Here is a 19,097-nt window from a genome sequence, read left to right as displayed (position 1 = left end):
ACGTGGTTCGATGTTTAACTTTGCGCTTTTATTTTCAACAGATTCAGAGATAAGTTTATTTCTTATCTGTTTTTTATCCGACTTCGAAAAGGAATATTCAATTCGATCAGTATATGTATATATTTTTTTTCTAACAAACCTCTGCGTATTTATCCAATAAATAATGTGGAATCTGACGGTACCAATTGTCGATCGTAGGTGGCGATACTGTACCGTATTTTCACGTGTATCGCATATTGCATCAAAGAGGTTAGGTTCGTTGCGATTTGCACGGTGTGTGTGTTGTGTACCTTAAGAAATTATTTGGAAGAATGGCTAATGAACACGGAAACGATGAAAAGAATAAGAAAAGAAAAAAGAAACGATCCCACGCGCAGATGGCAAAAAAGTTTGCCCGGCAAAGAAATCATGGATCGGATGTCGATGCTGACACTTATCAATACATGGTGCGTATTTTCGAGCTGATGAAGGGCGACTTTTCCACTGCCGAAGAGAAACTGATTTTTGCAAATAACGTGTACGAACAAACGATAGGCCACGAAGTCGAATATGCTCGAAATCAGCTCGGATCAAGAATACTGGATTCGCTATTGAAATACGCGAACCTGGAAACGATTCAGAGGTTAGTCGACGCTTTATCCGGATCGAATTTAAGGCCGCTCAGCAGCGATAGATTCGCTAGTCACGTTTTGCAAAAAATCGTAGTGATTTGTGCCGATAGAGGAAACGAAAGGGTGTCCGTGGAATCGAACAAGGAAGAAAGCAAGGATGCGAGCGTTAAAGTTGAGGAATCCGAGATCGCTTCTTACAACAATATCGTATTGAAATTATGCAGGTATTTCATAAACAACATGGAGGAATTTGTGTTCGATACGTACGCGAATCATCTTCTGAGGACCGTGATCGAGTGTCTTAGCGGACTAATCGACAAGCCCGACGATAGTAACAAAAAGAAATTAACGTTTGGGAAAAGGCGACCAGTTGTGCAAGAGTACAAAGATCTGTTGTCGCAGACTTGCAATAGATTACTTGGATGGCCACGGTTACTCGAGTTTGGCCAAGACGAACTTACGTCCGGATTATTGCAAAGCGTTTTGTACTCCTTAAAGGATGTTTATCCCGAGATGCTAGAACTGTACGTTCAAAAAATTACAAAGGAATGCTTTAAACCTGGTAAGGAGCAGCAGTTGTCGAATATTTTCGACGCGGAATGTTCTGTAAGGTTACTAGAGGCTTGTTTAGCCACAGCGGAACCAAAGTCTTTGTATAAAATTTACCAAGACTACTTTCAAGGCAACTTGAAATCGTTATCTCTCGAGCAGAACACAAATTTTAGCGTGCAAAGGCTGCTGGATCATTGCGCTGTGAAGGAAGATTTCGAAAAAATCTTCGAGGAGATCTCTGCCTGTTTCCCGGAAATTCTCGAAAAGGGATTTACCGGAGTGTTGGTAAGCGCGGGAAACGCGTGTTTGAAGTTGCAAGTGAAGCAAGGTGCGTTTGTGACGGAACTTTTAAGGACGCTTGGTTGCGAGACGAACGAAAAGCAGCGTGAAATCGTAGCGTGTTTAGCTAGTCTAAAAACGTTGGAACAGCTGGAAAGTTTACGAAAAAAAGATGATTCCTATCCGGTTATCTGTTTACACGGGAGCTTGATCATTCAGACTATTTTGAATTTCAATAAACCCATCAAAATTGTAAACTCGTTGCTGGAGATGAACGAGGAGGAACTAACACGAATACTGGAAGATCCTAAAGGGAGTCGTATCGTGGATGCATTTATGGAGAGCAAGTTCATAGGTGAGAAGAGCAGAGAAAAATTGGCGAAGAAATTCAAAGGATACTGGGCACAAATGGCATCCACCACCCACGGTTCCAGATGTTTGGATAAGATGTGGCAGTGGGCTCGTATAAATCAGAGAACTTTGATTATGGAAGAGTTGGCAGCAGTCGGAGAATCTTTGCGATCCACGAAATCTGGACAAATAATCTCCAATAAACTGAACGTGCCGTTATTTGCCAGGAACAAGAAAGACTGGACGGAGTCTCTGGGAAAAGAAGAGAAAACGAAAGCTCTTTTCGCGGGTATAATAGGTGAATCTGTAAAGAAGAAGAAATGACGCGTTTCTCAATGAAAAACGAGTATAAATTTCACATAATTTGCGTTAAATAAACGTTGAATATAATATGTATGAAGTAAGGAAAGAAATGCATTATGACATAGAATAGTTAATGTATTTCGTAAATTCATAAATACAATTGATAGAATCCATCATACATCCCCGCAACGCAACGTAGCTAGGAAAACATACAACGACTCGTAATCTAGATTTGAGCAAAGTTCCCTAAACGCGTATGATCGATAAATTCGCCTCAACTCTCGACAGTGACTAGACTTGTAAATGTATACAACGTATTACATCTGAACGCGTACAAAGTAAAAGGTAAAAGGTCGCAGTTGCTTTGACGATCGCATTATTCGTTGCGATCATAAAATTGACTAGCAAACGATCGATATAGCGTGCGAAAAGCAGGCTATATCGTTTTCACTGAAATTCGAGTGAAACCAAAGTCGTAACAGGGTAATCCGATTTGATGGAATATCGAATCGAATTATAACTAAATCGCGTAGTTCGCAAACATTTGCTACGATTACTTCGACGAGAAGTAAGGACAGGGATTTTCGCGATTACGTTGGTCTTTTTGCAAAAAAAAAAACGAACGTTCCCTTGCTTGTTAGGCGTATAAAGAGAGCATAACACGAATATGTATATCTCGTTAACCTGGTTATGGTAACGATTACGATTATCGGATCGTTTGTTTCTTTGGGCGGCATTATTTCTTCTCGTTTCTTCGCACGGAAATAGAATTACTTCTGATTTATAATTATTTCTCGTATTCGATACTTGCGGTGTTATTATTATTGCTTCTTCGAATCATCTACGATCCGAAACTGTACATATTTTGAGTTTTCTAATTTAGCGTTTCGATCGAACACCGATACAACATATGTACATGCACCGCTGCTTTCGCTATTCTAACGAAGAAATTTGTCGAACGACGAAACAGAACGATCGTAGAGGGTACAAACATGAATGCTACCTCAAAGATACATCTTCGATGAAGAAGGAACAAAGTTTCTCATAGAAAATGTGCAACGACATAGGATGGATTGGAAAGAGAATGTGATCGAAAAGGATAGAAGGATGGGAAAGAGAGGAGCAGAAGATGTATGATTCGGTAAAGAAGAGACGGTCGAATAATTAACGCGAATCGTGTTGGATCGAGCTAGTGAATCTTCGAGGATGAGATTTCGCGTGATGACGTCACTTCCCTTTGGTGGTAACACCGGCTGCTATTGGCGAGGCGACTGTCGCTTCGTTAACGGTGGTCGAGAGGCCGCCACTGGCGACCCTCGGAGGACTTCGTGATGTCGATCTTCGAGGTTCGCGATGCGGAGGATTGTTACAAGTGGCGTGATGACCTCCTGCTTCCCAGTCGCGATGCTGACAGAAGGAACCGCAATACCGTGCAATTCCGCAGCCACCGCAAGTCTCCAAAGCGGGTCTACCGCAGTTCCAACAGCTCTGGAAGGATGAACGGGGTAAGGTGGCGAGTTGGTTCATTGCATCGACGACGAAGGAGGAAAAGAGATACTTACGGATCCGGAGACTGTTTGTAAGTGCGACTCTTTTTCATCTTCCGTGGTCGACGGTATCGAATTTGAAACGCTAGTCGGTGTTGTAACGGTTCTGGGACTCGTGTCCACTGCGCCGGGGTTACCGTGGACGCGTAGGTACGGTCCTTGACGAAGAGCACCGTGATTTCGCTGAGACAACGGAGTGTCGAGTAATCGATGAACTCGCAGCCGTTCGTTCGTCCTCGTTTCGGCCACTGCTGCTCTCACGGCGCGCTGGACTTCCGCCATCACAGCCCTTTTCACCGCTTCTTCTGCGATACAATGAACAAGAGTGTAACGAAACGATACAGCGGAATATCGAGAGAATTAGAAACCGACTGACCATCTTTCCTCTGCAATTCTGCGACCTTGTCTTCAATGGCTCTAATGGTCTGGGCTACGATCTCACCGGACAATCGCTTCAAACTACCCTCGCGATCCCCGGTCGAAGACTCTACCTGAGAACCATTCGTCGAGGATGGATTGTTGACGGTAACGGTATTACTGTTTCCGTTTTGAGCCCCGACCGGAGTTGGAGGTACCGCCGCGGCTGGACCAAAGCAACCGCGAGTCTGCAAAATGGCCAAGGCTTTCTTCGTCTTCTCCACCATACCGAGGATACAGTTTAACATCATATGAATGTTTTTCCACTCGTCATCGAGGCTTCCGTTTTGCGTTTGAACATGGCTCATCTGCTGCTGTTGCTGTTGCGGCTGTTGAGCTAGATGATGGGATCCAGAAAATGGATTCATTTGATTCATTTGCACGGGATTAGGCGGTATTGGACTAGGTCCATGGCTGTGACCATGTCCGTGACCATGAGCATGACCATGACCATGACCGTGACCATGTCCATGGCCGTGATTGTGACTGAGACGATGCCCGTGGCCTTGAATCGATCCGCTCGATGAATGCAACGGATGGTACCAACAGTAAGGGGATGAACCATCGGTAGAGGGTTGTTGCTGTTGCGGCGGATGATGATGACTCCAGGGATTCGTTAGCCTCTTCCCGTACATCGGGATGTCGTCGAGTAGAGCGCCGTTTTCGTAGTACCTATAATAGTTCATCCGCTAGCAACTATGATCGTAGACTAGTTACAGAGCTATAGTCTATAAGGTGAAGCGGAGGTATTAGCAGGGCGCGGATAGGAAGTGAAGGCAAGTTTGCCGGTATTCGAAGGGTAGAGAATAGTAGAGAGACTCTGGCGGTGGACGAGGAAGAGAGGTAGGGCGAGCGAGGGTGTTCGAGAAAGGTGGTACGCCGATGATATATGGAAACGTCACCAACAGACGTATCGAGAGGAGGCCAAGCCGGCACTGCTGGCGCGCAAGTCGCCTTTTGTCGCCTTCGAATTCACTTTGGTAGCCCTTTTCCGTATACACGCGTGTGTCCCATATAAACCGGAAACACTAATGTCGTCCAGTTAGCCACGATCTTTTCAACTCGCTCGATTAATCGAAGCGAAGAACCGGCAGAGCGATTTCAACGTGGCGATCCGTTCGGGGACCCGCTGTGTCGGACGGGAAATAACGGCGAGAAATGCAGGCTCGCGGCCAAGATTTTTCTCAAATGCCGGCACATTTGCGGCTTGGCAAATATACTACGCACGCGTGTACGCGCAGCTTCCTGGCGTTCGTTGTCGCGTGAATTATTGCTATAGATGACCAAAGATTCCGCCTGGTCTTGTCCACTTCCGGACCAATTTACACCGCAATTTACGCGTCTCCGATACGGTTTACCGTCGTTCCCCGACCAGAAAACGAGCCCAGAACCCAGAACGATGTAAAGCGATAAAGCGACGCGAAAGAATAATATACGGTTCAACTTACGGGGTGTCCGAGGCACGACGCTTTGGCGCGTGCGACGCGCTACCGGAATAATGATGCAGACTGGCTGGCGTGTTGTTCACGTGAGGATTACCACCGACACCGGGATTAGAATTGGACCGCATCCCGTAATGAGCGGAACACTGATTGCCGCCGTTTCCAGCGTGTTCTCCAAAAACTTCGACCGACTCTCCAGGGGATACTAAGCCGACGGCCTCCAGAACTGCCGCCTCGTTCGATCGTAAGAACTGCGCGCAACTCTGTTAACAAAAGAAATATTTTAAATCGCGTGTATTTCGACTGACTGTGAGCGGATCTGGATCCGCGGTTATCGTTCACTACATCTGCTAACGAAATTAGCGTTACATTACACGCGTAGTACGCACCCTTATAAAACGTGCGAGTTGGTAAACTCGATGGCTATCGGAACACGAGCCTCCCACAAATTGGATCGAATCGAAACGACACGGATCGCTGAAGCCGGGACCATGTTTCACTTTCGATTCCCAATATTCGGTTAGCAGCATTTTTACGAGTAACACCTTTACGGGCAAACTTTCCAGTTTGTTCGCTCGACGGCAAAGTCTGGTTTGGCAGGGTAGGATTTACCGCTTCTAATTCGATATTGGAAGCTCCGTTCGTCCCTGTTCCTCGAGGTCGCATTTCTCAATTAACGATCATCGATCGGTCGCTACGATGCACGCGTTTCAACACGCTTCCGGGTTCTCGTTCGGTTAGCTAAGCACCGGGTACTCGGTCGAATCCAAACAGACGCGAGTGGAAGGGTGCGCTTGTGCGATGGAATTTGCCTTTACCACCGTTCTCTCGATCCTTTGTCATTCTAGCTACCTCGAGAAATGTAAATCGTAGCTATTAATTTGCAATTCGTTACCGCGCCACCCATTCCTTCGTACTCGTAACCCCTCTTCGTTCTGCCATCTTTTTCTTTTCGCTCTCTCGTGAGACAGGCAACAGCTGGAGGCAGCGACGTAACCGAAAGACTTTTATCAATTCGTCGAGGCAAACTTTCTTCTTTTTTATGATTCCTTCCGGTATCACAATCGATCGCGTTTCAACCTTAATCGGATCGTTCTTATTGTGCATCGAGATATATTAAACTCGCGAAAGATCTTTATTTTCTAAGAAAATTTATTCCGAAAATTCGAAGAATAAACGAAAGAAGAAAAGTGCAAAAGTAACGAAACACGTTTCGAGTAGTTGGTCTTTACGTTCGATTCGTCCATCTATCTTAACGTGAAACGGGGCTGCCATGCTCCCAGCCACCCACTGATTCGTGAAGTAGCCTGGGAAATTAAAACAGGTCGGCAGCCGGTCAGCTCGGCTTCTGTTGATTTTACTCGCTACTCCTGAACGCGTTTTCTCTCCACCGTCTCCGTCAGGCAAACTTTAACGAGCGTGTGTGTAATATAACTCTAATCTATATCGGACCACGACCGAACGATGTGAACATTGGATACCCAGGCCCGCTTGTTCGCGATCATCTATTCTCGTCTTTGCGATCGAGCACATTTCATAACGCGATTCTTTCCGTTTTCTCCTCTGCTTCCCTTTAACAAGTAACTCTCTTTACGAGTCATCTTTCACCGTTCGCGTATCTCTTGCGAAAAGAAAGGCTCGTGTTCCAATCGTTGGTCCGTCAATCGGTTACGGAAACAACTGGAGAAAGAAGAAACTCACCTGATTGCTCGTTCTAGCAGCGTTGCTCAGGTCTCTTTGCAAAGAAGGTAATTGTTGCTTCAAGTGCGGCAGTACGAAGCCTTTAAGAGAGTAGTTGGTCGCTTCCTGTAGCGCCGAGTGAAATTCTTCCGCCGTCATACCGCCGCTCTGTAAAAACGAAAGAGTTCGTTGCAGCCCCTTCAGCTCGAACGGTTACCTTTATCAGGAGCATGTAATTTCGATTTCGCTTTTGTCAAGCGACGTGCGATCGTTGCACATTGCACACGGTCAAGCATGGTTAGCAGATGTCGTGCTTCCGGAACGCGTACGAGTTCGCTACGCACACCGACGTTACGCGTCGCGTACGAGCTTTGAATATTTTCGATCGCGTTTAAAAATTCACGAATTTTTCATCTATGTACGTTTTCGATTCTAAAAGCGTTCGAACGACTAGAAGATGTATTTTACCGTAGTTTTCGACTCGACGAGAAGGGATGGAGGGTAAAAAAAAAGTATAAGAATTACCAGTAGTGCCAAGACGAGGGTGAGCACAGTGTCGCCGGTGTCCGGAGATATACCGGTGGCGAATTTCACGACGGTGCCGAGCACGCTTTTGAGCTCGGTGTGGCCGGCGAAAACACCGGCGATGCATCTGCTACCGGTGCTGTTATTCGACGACACAGATACATCGCTTTGCTCTTCCGTCCTACACCCGGTAGCAGCTCCTGCATTGGCAGCTCCATCGCTACCACCGTTACCGCCATTACCACCGCCTCCAGCACCGATCGCATCCTCGAATTCCGGTTTCAGTGGGTGCGAAGGTAAAGGACTGTCGTTGTCAGAGGATCTCGAGCAAGCGGTTGCGCCTTTGTACTCGCACCGCAGACCGTTGCTCTGCTTTTGTTGATTGCTGGATGCAGCAGTTGGAATCCTTTGATGATGAGAAGGTGGCGAGTGTACTTCCGATTGGCCCTCTTCCCGCGTCGCTTTCTCTCTCGCCGTGGAACTTGCTGCAACAAAACATCTTCCCTTTTCTTCCCCGTTTCGTAACTTTGACTCGACTGATTTCGATTCAATCTCGAGCACGTACGATTTATTTCGGTAGGTAAATTATAAAGAAGATTCGAAGCAAAGAGACAGGGTGGTCCTTTGTGCACGGTAGATCCGGGGAGGCAGCCGTCAAGCACGAGCCACGTGAAACGGGCAGGCGAATCGGCCACTCGTTTACAAACACGTTTATAGGGCGGACACAGAGGAGCACCGGTGTACTTGGGGATGCACGTCAAGCGACGGTGTACTCTGTGCGTGGGTGCAGCGGATAACATGCAATTACGGGCCGTGTCATCCACCTTGTCTTGTTCCCGCTCCTGTTCCTGTTTCCGTTCCCGTTCCCGTTCCCGACCCCATCCCCTTTCCAACCCCTCCCGACCGCGCGTTATCTCGCGAAATGCCTCCGGCCCCGTACCGTGCGTGCCAAAACGCCGCCATAGAACGCGTATGCCGATAACGAAAGGTTACACAGCGATCCGTCCTCGCCTCGTTTCGCCCAACGAAACGTCGACTGACAGCCCTGGCTTCGTTAAACCAAACAAACGACCGCGCTCTGCTCTCTGACATTTTCTTTCGGTTCACAGTTTAATCTCGCCACGCGCCTTTTTTTTCAACATCCACGTTTAGTTGTTAAAGATACCGAACCGCCACCAGTTCGGACGAGAATCTCGAGAAGAGAGGGTAAAACGATTCGAGAACGAGTATTCTCGCGTGTCGGTGCGTGTGAATTCGTAACACAGGTAAGCGAAGGGAGGGACAAGCGGGAGGAGGTCGCCGGTACCGTGTCACTGCCACCTGACGCCGGTAGCCAAGGGGTAATTACCTGTACCTGAACTCTCGGCGAACTAAACTACCTCGTGAGTACAAGTTACACACCCCTGGCGAGCGTTTCCGCTCCCTTCGTCGAATCGACTTTGCAACCTCGCCCCGCCCAACCACTCGACCGCACAATTGCCGTCTCGATCCGACGATTTTTTAATCGTTAAACGGGAAAAACTTCTTATCTAATCCGACGCGACGTTTGATAATTTACTGCAAGTTTTGACCGGGTAACAGTCGCGTTCGCGTGGAAATATTTGTTGTGGAAACTCGATTAGTTGGACAGAGGGGGAGGAAGTTTGAAGCTTCGCGTCGGGGGAATCGTGGGGTGGGTGGACGCGAGGGAGTACGCGAATCGCGGAGCTCGCGGTGACACCTGGAACGCACGCAAAGCAGCGTAGAAGCTGCTCGTTGTCTTTGCAGACGACCGTCCCACCAACACCGACAGAGAGATCGATAAAGCGCACGTGCTCCACTCGGCTGAGAGTCCCTGGCTGGAAGTAAGTGCGCTGGGACTCAGCTGTCGCCTCCTAATTGCCGGGACAATGCAACAGATGGCTTTGATCGCAATCCCTTCCTAGTCACCCCTTCCTCCCTGACGCCCACCCTACTTCCTTCATTCCTCCTATTTCCTTTCTTTTCTCCCTCCTATTCTATACATAGCTACACGTATATTCTTTCATCCATTTCAAAGCATTTTTCTTTCCTCATTCTACCTCCTTCGCTAATTTTCCTTTTTCCGGTTTAGCGGAATTTTCGATCCCTTGCCGTTTTTAGGAATTCGTAACGACGGTAAATCGGATCCGTTAACTATCGCGTTTCGATGCTCTCCGAAAGTGGAATTTCGAATGGGTCGAGTAAAATCGGATTTACCGGAAGACGATTTTAATATCTCCTCGGCTCACGGGTGTAAGGACATTTCCGCGAATCCTAATAAAGTTTGCCGAATCCGAGCGCCACTTTTCAGGGGATCGTACCGCTTAAAACTCGAGCACCCAGTGTATTCGCGTAAGCAGGACGGATGTGGTTCGCGAAACTCGTTCCTGTTCCTTACGTCGTAAGCATATCCAAAGGGAAGAAAGTGCGAGGAAGCGAGCTAGCGAACGACCAAGTACGGCCCCGACTATCGCAAAATTGTACCTCGAACGGCAACGTCGGGGATGCCGACGGTGTACCGGATATGATATCAGCCTCGAGCAGAATCCCGCTGGAAGTGTTGGACGTGCCTTATCGCGTCTGGTCCAGGCAGTCAGCCAGCGCACGAACCGACCTAACCAACACACCGAGCCCGACCAACCACCCAACCAACGAACCAGCTTGACTGACTGTTCGCAGGAGTTTCACCATCCCCCCCGTGGTGCCTTCTGCGATCGCGTTTCCCTTCCTCGCGCACGCTGCACTCTGCACACATACTCCCCCAAGATCGTGCACGTGCTCCATGCCACCCTTCCTCTCCCTTTCGCCACCTTTCATTCGTAGATCCTGCGACCAAGTAAACAAGCATTTTCAAAGAAACGCGTCGACGGGAACACGTTATAATTTAACTATTAATCGTAAGTAAAACTTGGTAAAGGTTTCGATTTTCTTTTTATTCGATAGAGCGGCAAAATTTGTCAGGATCTGGAATGAAATCTTGGTCTCGAATCGAAAGAACGAGGCGACACGGTGCGGCGAACAGAGACGGAGTAAAGTGCCGTTCGATCGGGAGGACGGCTCTTTGACGAGAGAAGCGGGCATTTTTCCTGAGCCATTTCCAAAGTAGCTGCGGGTTGCCGGTCGTCTAGATAACCGGTTCGTTCTAAACGTACGATCTCGTCGGCCGAGAGCCCACCAGCGGACAGAATATACGGGTACCCCTATGCGCTGTTCGAAACTAATGTTCCTCGTGGGCATAGCTAAGCCGAGGAACGTTTTCGCGGCCGTAAAATGTTCCCGTCCGCGGTTGTATTCTTTCGAACCGAAAGCTTCGTTTCTCTCAGAGGGGAAAAAAAGTAAAATAGAGGACGCACCCTTGGCCTTGGTCTTGAGATCGAGATCGACGGGGAACGGATCGGCGTTGGCGAGGTGCGAAGGTGCCGGCGTGCTCGGATGACAAACAACGGCAGTACTGGCAGGGGATGCGTTCGGTAGTGCGGTGGTCGACGGTGCGGCTACCGCAGGGTGGCTGGAAGCACCATTTCCGCTTCCGTTGTCGCTGCCGGTATCGTTGCCGCTACCGTTGCTGAGGGTGGTGACGGTGGTGGCGAGGGTGCTCGCACTCGAACCCGTCACCGTTGCGATGCCCGAACTTCCCGACGAGGTCGAACACGTCGACGACGATTGCTGATAACCGCAGCATTCCTTCGACTCCTCCTTCACCTTCACCTTGTGCAGGACCGTGGCGGCTGCCATTCCACCCTCCGCTTTCATGCCCGTCCGCCAACAGCTTGCCTGTTCAACATTCGATCCATTGATTCGCTATCGTTTCCTCCACCAACGATATTACACACTTTGTTTATTCCTGTCTCCCGTTGTTTCGCATTTTGTACGACAATCGAAGTTTACGCGAGTCGTTTGAAAAAAAATCAAATCGTCGGCGTCGCGTCGCTTCGGGAGGCAAAGGGAATTGGGAAACGAGCAAACCGGGATGCGTATGCGCGACATCGCGACCACGATTCGCATTTGATCGATTCCATTTCACGATTGCCGCGGTCGCATATTTCGTCTACGTGCTCGTCCACGAGCACTCCACGGTGCATACCGATGACTGATTTTAATGGAACGACCAAGCAGCAATTTTACGAAGCAACGCAACCGGCCAGAATTGTATCGCGATTCACCGACTCGCTCGGAATATTCGACTAATTGTACGTTCCCCAGCACCGGTTGCAGTTACGCGACAAAGAACCGTCCAATACAAAGCGTTCGGAGTCGATACGGACAAGATTACGAGAATGGAAATTAGACGGAAGAGAAGCGGCGAGTAATGTTTAAGATCCACGTGGCGCGCAGCTCCCGGTAGAGGAGGAATTTTATTTTATCGGAGCACAGCCCTACCTAGCCGCCGGCTGGTTGCCTTCGGTGCCACATGGTCTCGTTATTAACGTGAAATGCAAACGAGCCGTTCCTTTCGTCCAAGAAACTACCCCCTGCACGACTGGCTATAATAATTTTTTACTGGAAAATCGGCATTGCCCAGCCCGCCTACCTCCCGCTGCCCACTGCCCAACACCCTCGTGATTTAACCTATATAACCCTTTCATCGCGAATACCGTAGGAACGTTTGATATTTCCAGCCCGGGTTTTGCCGGTAATCGGCTTTGCAACAAATAAATAAACGACATCGTCGATCGCCTCGAGCGTGCAACTTTTACGACGTATAATTCCAGTTAAATTAACGCGACTACAAACGACAGCTCCACGCTTTACCGTTCATTGTCGTTAAAGTTTTTCAACGTCGAAGGAAAGTAATTATCGCGATTAATTTTCGTTTACTCCAACCAGCAGCCGAGGCCGGTTTTACGATTAGCAACGAAAGCGTCCCTTTTCTTCGCTGTCTCTAAAATACGAGATGAATACCGGTAAGATTCGACGCAAAAAGGATTCGCGAATGCGGACCGTTGGCGTTTATCGCAACAGATGGCTGCGATAATTTTAATCGTCGCCACCTCCCTCTGTTGTTACAGGTATCCGCGATTATCTTAAAGCGTTCTCCGCACTTGCTCGATTTTCCGATTTTTTTCGCGACCGAACGGAGGAAGAATCGCAGCCGGTGGATCGTTGCGAGTCCTCGTTGGCGGGTAAAAGAGGGAAAGCGTTCGTTCGAGTAGGATGTAGGAGGACGGAGACGCGCGTTCGTGGCAATTCGTTAAGACGCTTAGTTGAGCAAACAAGAGCAGAGTCGGCTGGAAACGATATACGTGCCATGGCAGAAAATCCACGGCTCTGCCGTTGGTAATTACGTTTCTCGCGCAGCTGTGTGCCGCGCACGGATATAAACGCGAGCTCACGTACTCGTTTTTCCGATCGAACGCGCTGCACCGTCTACGATAGGGTTACGATTATTCACTGCCGGTTCGAGTCGCGTTCCTTCGACCACCACCGGTGACATTGATGGATCAGAAAGCGTAATTCTTGGTAGCAGGGATGACCGAAGAAGAGTTAAGGAAGAAGAGGAAGATAGCCAGGAGGAGAAAAAGGTGCGGATCGATGGTGGACGCGTTTCGAAGGAAACGGCTTCGGCACCGCGGCATCGCGGCAGACTGAGCTTATGTTTATACATATGTCCTGCACATGGTACGATGCTGGTTGGAGAGGTGGTCGGCGCGGGTGGAGACGCAATTTCCAATATTAGAACGGCCAGGCAGGCGAGAGGCAGGCAGAACAGGAAGGCAAGGCAAGGCAAGGCAAGGCAAGGCAAGGCAACCCAGACCAGATGTCTACCGCGTTCGCTATCGAGAGCGCGACGTACGTTCAGCTTGCTTTCATTACAAAAATGTCACGCACAGCAACCGTGTGTCTTCTTGCTCGCACCGTCCTTTGATGATGCACCCTCACCCTTCTCTCTCTTCTCCCTGCAGTCACCGCGTAAACGGGAAACTCAGCCGTCACGGACACCGCGAATGGATAGCGTTCAGGTTATCGGAGGTGCACCGCGAATCGTGATTGCGAATCGTCCGCGACAGAGGTTCGCGCGTAAAACTTGTTAGATGGTATTTGGTCGCGTGGTCCCGCGGTCTCGTGGTCGCTGCCGAAACTCGGTCATACGCGTCTAGGATAACGCTCGCAGGTTACGCGGCTACGACGTCGAAGCACTCGGCTTACGATTATTTCAGCCGGCTGCATTACGAACGTGTCACGAACAGACGCGTTCGCTTCGGACCGGCATTTGACGTTTCGCTCGTCGAGCACGCCTGCCCGGGTGCCGACTATCGCGCGACCAGTTGTTTCAGAAAAAAACGAAGGGAAATCGTGTTGCGAAGTCCGGCTGATCCGAGGACCCGTTCAGTTTACCAATCGTTTCGTCTTGATCGCGTCGATTAGCTTCAGTTTTTTTAATCGATTAAAACTAGAAAGTCGTTGATTAGGTTTCGAAGGAAAACGAGCGCGCGTCAACAGCGCGTTGGAGAGAACGATCGATCGACTCTCAATCCATCTAGAGACATCGAACGACGCAGGTACGCAGCTGTGTCTAGGATGCGTTCGTAAATTTATCGGTTTTACAAGTAAAATCGTAGTTGCAGTAGGAAAGACGGATCGATGCAAAGCGGACGATGCCTCTGACGGAATAGCCGGCGTTCTCAGCAGTCTAGTTTTTCGAAATGAAGCGAAATCTCAAAGTCTGCCGCGTTTGAAGCGCGAAATCTGTCCGCAACACCTGACTGGCAACGCACGGGCGAAACAGAGAGAAGCAGCTAGGTGTTTCAGCCTTTCACAGGACGAGAGAGAAATAGAAAGAGAAAGGGAGAGATGGAGCAAGATTAATAATATAGGAAAGCCAAAGCCATGCCACCCTCAGACAAGCTTTCCACTGACTCTCTTCTGTTGCCAACAGTTAATCGATATAATACTTGAGAGCATAACGAGCCAACGACGGCGCGTGTCTCGCCTACCTACCTACCTACATACCTGTCTATCTATAAACGCACACGCTGCGTCAACCGTACCTTTGCTTTCCGCGTTCGCCGCATCTTTCGATTTCTTCCCGTCCGATTATCAATCGAAACGATAGTCTTCCTATATCTAGAAGGAAAGAAAAATCGTTCGATTCGATCGATAATCGGGCGTTTCATCGGTTCTGCGTCATCCTTCGATTAATTTAGCCAGCGTAAGGAACAGCCGTTTCCACGGACAAAAACCGACGAATTCGTAGAAGGGTATTATTGCGGCTACTGCCATTTGCCTCGTGCTTACTCACACCTTCGCAGTTTGCAGCAGCAACTCGTGGCCCAACTGAACGTTCGCCTAGCTCACCGTGGAAATTACTTTGCTACTCTCGGACTACGAGCAAGCACGATAGCGAAAGAGAAATATTACAAAGACGGTGCGAGCTAGAAATATTCGTTTCGAGGAAACCGATTATTGGCAAACGTCGTGCGAAAACAAGCACCTGACGATTTTCGTATTTCGCTCCTTATTTTCACCCCTTATTTCCCTCCTGCCGCTCCGAAGAAAACTCGAGCACCGTTCGGTTGCCGGTTGCTTGCCTTCCGGCGCTTTCACCCTCTTCCTCCCTTCTTTCATCCTACTCGCCACTCTGTTCCATTCCGTTCCGTTCCGTTCTGTTCGACACACGTGCGCGTACGAACCTCTATCAATCACAACAAGGAACTCGTCTCGCGATTCTTACGATCGTCGTTCGAGGATAGATCGAAATCCTCGAGAATATCCAAATAACACCGGCAGAAGTTTCGTATCTTTGAACGCGCGGGGAAAAATTGATGAACCGGCGATTTTCGAAAGTTTATCACAGAAAAAGATACGAAACCGTTGCTTACCTCCGCTCTGATCGGCGCAAAAAATCCAAGCAGCCGAAGCAAAGATTACGAAGCGAAGCACAAGGTATCGATCGAAATCTCACAAACGGATCTAGCGCGATCGCCGCGATCGACGACGAACGACGGCGCGTTTCATCGCGCGTCCACGGACAGGGATGTTTTCGCGCGAATCGAACGCCGATCGAGCACCAAACGCGTAAAACAGATCTGGTAAAGTTTCGCGGGAAGGCGCGACAGGAAGGAAGACGAAGCACGGACGGCTGTCGCGAGCCGACTGAACGTCTCGTCGGAGGACGGGAAGAAGAGAACGACGCCGGGCGGCCGCGGCCCGCGGCCCGCGTCGCAGCAAGAGAGGTGGTGGCCTGCAACCTCCACCACGCAACCCCTGCACGCCCGAATCGAGCTTGCACCGTCAATTTTATTCTTCCATCCACTCTGATCCTCGATACAACGATCCCCTCGTCGATGATCAAGGAAACGATCAAGGCGCGCGAGACAGATCTATCGAGCCACCGATCGAGCGCGTTTCCCCGTTGATCGAACGTTACCCTCGCCTTTGCGAGGATATTGTAAACGGGCCAGTGTGCTCCTGACGCGTCCATATATTCCCGCGAAGAAAGCCTCTGCCGTTGAAGCTGAGAAATAGCTCACCTCCTCCTCCGCCATCTTCTCTTTCACCTCTTCCGTCTTTATCCTCGTGACGCCGCGTCGCACGGATTCGTAACCATCTGTACCGAGACGCGAATCGTTCGCGATATCTCGATCACAGAATTTTCACCGCGAAAAATAGAACGAAACGAGGAGCCGCTGTCGGACGGAAAGAAAAAGCGTGGCGAACGAAACGGAAGAAGCAAAAAACGACCCAATTCGGTGACGAGGAGGATCTGTTCGACGTTCGGTATCGATCTCGAGTACCTATCTTCGAAAGCTAGAATCGACTGCGTGCTCGTCGATGCTTCACGTTCTATCGTTGGAAAAATCGGGGAACGGGATCGGGAACGGAAAGCAGCTACGAGTAGGTAGGTGTGCGCGAGAATATCTATCCCTATATCCATCCCCATCCCTGTTTATCGGGAGAAATTCATGCGCGGCCACACGGACACAGGCGCGCTCGTCCACCAGCCTATTATACGTATTATTAGCACTCCGTCACGCTCCTGTCATCGCCACGTACGCTTTCCTACGCTTCTCTACGTGTGCGCGCGTCAACGCGCCGAAATTCCTGAATAACCTCCACCACTTCCTACCTGTCCCTCCACAATTTTCAACAACACTTGCCGATATCGAAATTTCCCTTCCTTGTCCTCTTCCTCTTTCTCTTCTTATCTCCCTCTCTCTATGTCTCTTTTTTTATTTTTCTCACTTACATTGAGCTTCGAAGAAAGATTTACGATCCGACCAAATTGATCCTCGTATCGGGTCGTGAAGCTGTCAATTTACTAACTAATTAAAATTTATACAAAATTTATAATAAGGTCGATTCGTAGGCAAAGTTTTGATTGTGCGGGAATCGGCCGTAAGTTTGGACGGCTGATACCGTCACTCGCAGACGAGTCGAAGCCACGTTTTACACGACGCGACGATCGAAAGCGGATCCTAACACTCTGCGGGCATTCGTAATTTACGAGTTACCGGCTCCGCTCGGGCTAATTTTCGTGCTGGGTGAAAATTACACCAACGCGGGGCTGGTGCTCTCTGCGACGAGCGAGAGACAGAGAAAGCATCTCGTTCCCTCCCACTTTTCTCTTTCACTCCCTCGCCCTGAAAGTGACGCAAAATCGTGCTGCCGGCGCGGGCTGGCTTGTACCGAGATGTCGATAGCACGAGGAGCGGATGTCAATAGCACGAAGTCGCTCCTCTCGCGAGGGAGAAACCGCGTCAACCGATTTTACAGGATTTTCGCGGTAACGCTAGGAGAAAACCCGCGATCCTTCTCGATCGTTCGCTCTGGATCCCAAGTTGACGCGGTGTTTGCGCGAATCCTCGTGTCTCGATGAACCGAACTTCCAAGGAGAAGGCGAAACAACTTTTCAATAGCTCTCTTTTTGCCCCCCAGATACGAATATAGCAGCCCTTGCAACCGTTCGATCCGAATCGCTGCCGGTGACACTCTCTCTGCGGCTTTAACCCGCCGTACTTCCAGCTGGCTTTTGTATTACTTTACACGACGAAGGCTGTTCTCCTTGTGCCCGTGTCATCGAGACGCAGTGAGTACCTATCGCACCTTCCAAAATTCCTTTCTCTCACTTATACACCTTTCAAACTAACCACGAATAAAGGACATTGCTCCAAAAATGAATTTATGCGACCAAGTAATACGCTTCCACGAATTCTTAAAAAGTAAGTCCCAGGGCAGTTGTATTAATGGTCCCATCCGCTGACCATCAGTTCTCACTCTTACCCCTATATATGTATATTGGTACCCAAAATATTTTGGGTCAGATCTCTATAATTTGTACCAGCGTGCTGTTCTTGGTTTTAATTCCCCAATCCGGAATTCAACACAATTGTCCACTGCTTTCGTAAGTCTTCCTATCGGCTCTGCAAAAGTTTGAATTTCCAGCTGACGCGTTACGACGACAGCTTCTCGGTTCTAAGATATTCATTCTTTGCCTCGTTTCAGACTAGCCTGCTTTGTGTCTCTCGTTGACAAAGAGCGCGTATTGTGCTAACCGCGTTCCACGCTTCTCTTCTGGCCGCACGTGCAGCCGCGGAAGAACCAGACTGACTATCCAACGAAACAGGTGAGCCGGATAAGATTAAACAGCTGTTTCCTTGTTTCCCCGATTCACCCAGCCATTGGTTTAGTCTTTTTTCATTGGAATTTAATAGGTATAGAAAATAAAGTTGGAACGATTTTTATTATCGTTTCATTCGAGTAGTAGACAAGTTATAGAACGAATTTTCGGTATCACGAATCGTGGTCGAAAATGATTCGCTCCTGTCTAGGATTCTTATTTCGAAGAATCGTTGACGCGTCCTCGAGGGAAAAGAGGGAAACAGGATGGAACGGATAGAAAACAGCTGAGGCGCAGCTGGTTTCTGGCATCGCGACGGCTGGCGTCTTCCACACGGTGCCTCGCGCCTATGTACATATGCACGGCGCCTGACGTATGTGTACAAACCATCCATGGTAGAAAGCAGAATCGTAATCGTTATTCGAACAACATTTTTAGAGGAGAAACAATAAACGAGCCTGAAAAATGTTGCGATCTTGAAACGATAATCTACAGAAAAACTCATCTTTATCAAATTAACGTCGAAGGGGCTTGTAAAAGAAATTCCGACGAATTTGTTATGCACGTATTACTGTTTTCGTGAATCGTCAGAAAGGGATGCGGATCTTTACCGTAAATTACACTTAGAATCGCGATCTTAATTTTGAAAATTGTACTTCAATTTAATTTAAGTAATTTGCAGTGATTTAGTAGTCGTGTACATGCACACGTATAATCGCGCGTTTCCAGCTTGCCCTCGTGTTAGCATCTTTACCGACATCTCTTCGCGTCGTTGCAAACTACGAGTCGCGGTTTAAATCGATTTCATACAAAACCGCGCGGCAATTTCGTT

General features: G+C 48.8%; 2 protein-coding genes and 1 long non-coding RNA gene across 6 annotated transcripts; 2 read left to right on the top strand and 1 right to left on the bottom strand.

Moving 5' to 3' along the window:
• Window positions 1-57: 57 nt before the first annotated feature.
• LOC114872632 (nucleolar protein 9) lies at window positions 58-2,183 on the top strand. Its single transcript, XM_029180024.2, has one exon. It carries the CDS (start codon window positions 312-314, stop codon window positions 2,115-2,117), a length of 1,806 nt encoding a protein of 601 aa, XP_029035857.2. The 5' UTR covers window positions 58-311; the 3' UTR covers window positions 2,118-2,183.
• A 127-nt stretch (window positions 2,184-2,310) lies between these two features.
• Window positions 2,311-16,261, bottom strand: LOC114872631 (protein CBFA2T3-like). Of its 4 annotated transcripts, XM_029180022.2 has the most exons (9): window positions 13,045-13,668; window positions 11,541-12,935; window positions 11,061-11,481; window positions 7,708-8,192; window positions 7,204-7,350; window positions 5,509-5,765; window positions 4,020-4,732; window positions 3,659-3,948; window positions 2,311-3,584 (listed from the first exon to the last, which is right to left on the bottom strand). In XM_029180022.2, the coding sequence occupies exons 3-9, from the start codon at window positions 11,458-11,460 to the stop codon at window positions 3,324-3,326; spliced, it is 2,553 nt and encodes an 850-aa protein (XP_029035855.2). In that variant the 5' UTR covers window positions 11,461-11,481; window positions 11,541-12,935; window positions 13,045-13,668; the 3' UTR covers window positions 2,311-3,323. The 4 variants fall into 4 exon arrangements, with proteins under 4 accessions (XP_029035855.2, XP_029035854.2, XP_029035853.2 ...); XM_029180021.2 differs by lacking the exons at window positions 11,541-12,935; window positions 13,045-13,668 and adding an exon at window positions 15,528-16,261; XM_029180020.2 differs by having other exon boundaries at window positions 11,541-13,668.
• Window positions 16,262-16,656: 395 nt separating this feature from the next.
• LOC114872664 lies at window positions 16,657-19,069 on the top strand. The gene is made up of 3 exons (XR_003788805.2): window positions 16,657-17,734; window positions 18,151-18,271; window positions 18,477-19,069. It is a non-coding gene; the product is annotated as an uncharacterized LOC114872664 (long non-coding RNA).
• Window positions 19,070-19,097: the final 28 nt, after the last annotated feature.

Source organism: Osmia bicornis, chromosome 3 (genome assembly GCF_907164935.1).
Source record: "Osmia bicornis bicornis chromosome 3, iOsmBic2.1, whole genome shotgun sequence".
Lineage (NCBI taxonomy): Eukaryota > Metazoa > Arthropoda > Insecta > Hymenoptera > Megachilidae > Osmia > Osmia bicornis.
The sequence above is the reverse complement of the archived record's forward strand: the minus strand, read 5'-3'. Positions and strand labels throughout refer to the sequence as shown.